At 35.1% G+C, this 1,326-nt stretch overlaps 1 protein-coding gene across 4 annotated transcripts in view; it reads left to right on the top strand.

The window, feature by feature from the left end:
- FASTKD1 (FAST kinase domains 1) overlaps positions 1–1,326 on the top strand; it is a 61,994-nt gene that overhangs the window by 16,172 nt on the left and 44,496 nt on the right. For all 4 annotated transcript variants that reach the window (XM_023507536.1, XM_023507538.1, XM_023507537.1 and 1 more), the window contains one exon: positions 469–537. In XM_023507536.1, coding sequence (XP_023363304.1) covers positions 469–537 — 69 coding nt within the window. The remainder of the gene's footprint in view (positions 1–468; positions 538–1,326) is intronic.

Genomic DNA, 1,326 nt, shown 5'->3' with positions numbered 1-1,326 from the left:
ACATATTAGACCAAGAAGGATGATTATATCTTTGTGGGTGATCTTTCTCAGGTCACGAAGTTTTTTCTGTGAGGTACATGAAAAGAATGCTTAATCTTAATGATTAAGGTGATTGGCCACTGTTAGCTTTGTTTTATATTTTACATTCTCCTATAAAAATATGTGTTTAGTCAGAACAAAGTAATATACGTAATGTTTACTTTTAACATAAAATATATCCTTGAATACAATATTTTCATCAGTGGACTATTTGAAATGAGCAGATAGAAGAGTGAAGGGATATAAACTATAAATGTTTATTAAGCTGTAGAAGAAAACAAATGAAATTGAGTGGACCAGAAATAAGGATTTATCAAGAGGAAAATAATTTGAGTTTCATTTTGCAGTATAAGTCTTCCTGCATGTGTTTTTACTGATTTAAATATATTGTTTATGTATGAAAAATTATTTTCTTTTGTTTTTATTGAGGTTTGCTGTTGAGGCCCATGACCCACTAGTTGAAGCACTAGTTACAGAAGCATGGAGAAGGCTGGAAAGGCAAGTACTCTGGGTTCAACTTTGAAGGTCAGGGTTAGCACAGTGAAATAGGAAAAGAACATGGAGCTGCTAAAGCCTACCTGTAAACATCATTGAAAAAAATGTATTTAAACTCAGTTTAGTTTAAGGGTTTTTGATTGTGTGATGTATATTCTTTCTTTAAGAGAGAAAAGAAAGTATTTCAAATATTTCCTCTTTAAAAGTGGAGAATAGTGTACTTTTCCACATGTGTAATTAATCAAAACATAAGTAAAGTTGGGCAAGGTGGCTCATGCCTATAATCCTAGCACTCTGGGAGGCCAAGCTGGGTGGATTGCTTTAGCTCAGGTGTTTGAGACCAGCCTGAGCAAGAGTGAGACCCTGTCCCTAAAAAAAAAGCTGGGCATTGTGGTGGGCACCTGTAGTCTCAGCTACTTAGGAGGCTGAGGCAAGAGAATCACTTGAGCCCAAGAATTTGAGGTTGCTGTGAGCTATATGTAATGCCACAGCACTCAATCCCAGGGTGACTGAGTGAGACTTTGTCTCAAAAAACAAAACAAAAGTAAGATAGTCACAGCTATTCATGGAGTAGTTTTTTTGAATCTTCTTTTCTGTTTCAGAATGAAAAAATTCTCAATTGATTGGCTATCAATTAAAACCTAGAAGTTCAGGAGCACGATAGGAGAGAAGAAAGCCATGTAACATTGTTTAGGAGCATGTGTTGCTACTTGTCTTTCATCCATCTTTATGGAGAAGCAATGACCAGAATTTATAAGGGACTTAGAAGGTCTTTTTTTTTTTTTTTTTTTT

This window comes from Otolemur garnettii, unplaced genomic scaffold, assembly GCF_000181295.1.
Source record: "Otolemur garnettii isolate 467f Iridium unplaced genomic scaffold, OtoGar3 scaffold00187, whole genome shotgun sequence".
Taxonomy (NCBI): Eukaryota; Metazoa; Chordata; class Mammalia; order Primates; family Galagidae; genus Otolemur; species Otolemur garnettii.
Note: the sequence above shows the minus strand (reverse complement) of the source record. Positions and strands in the feature narration are given on the sequence as shown.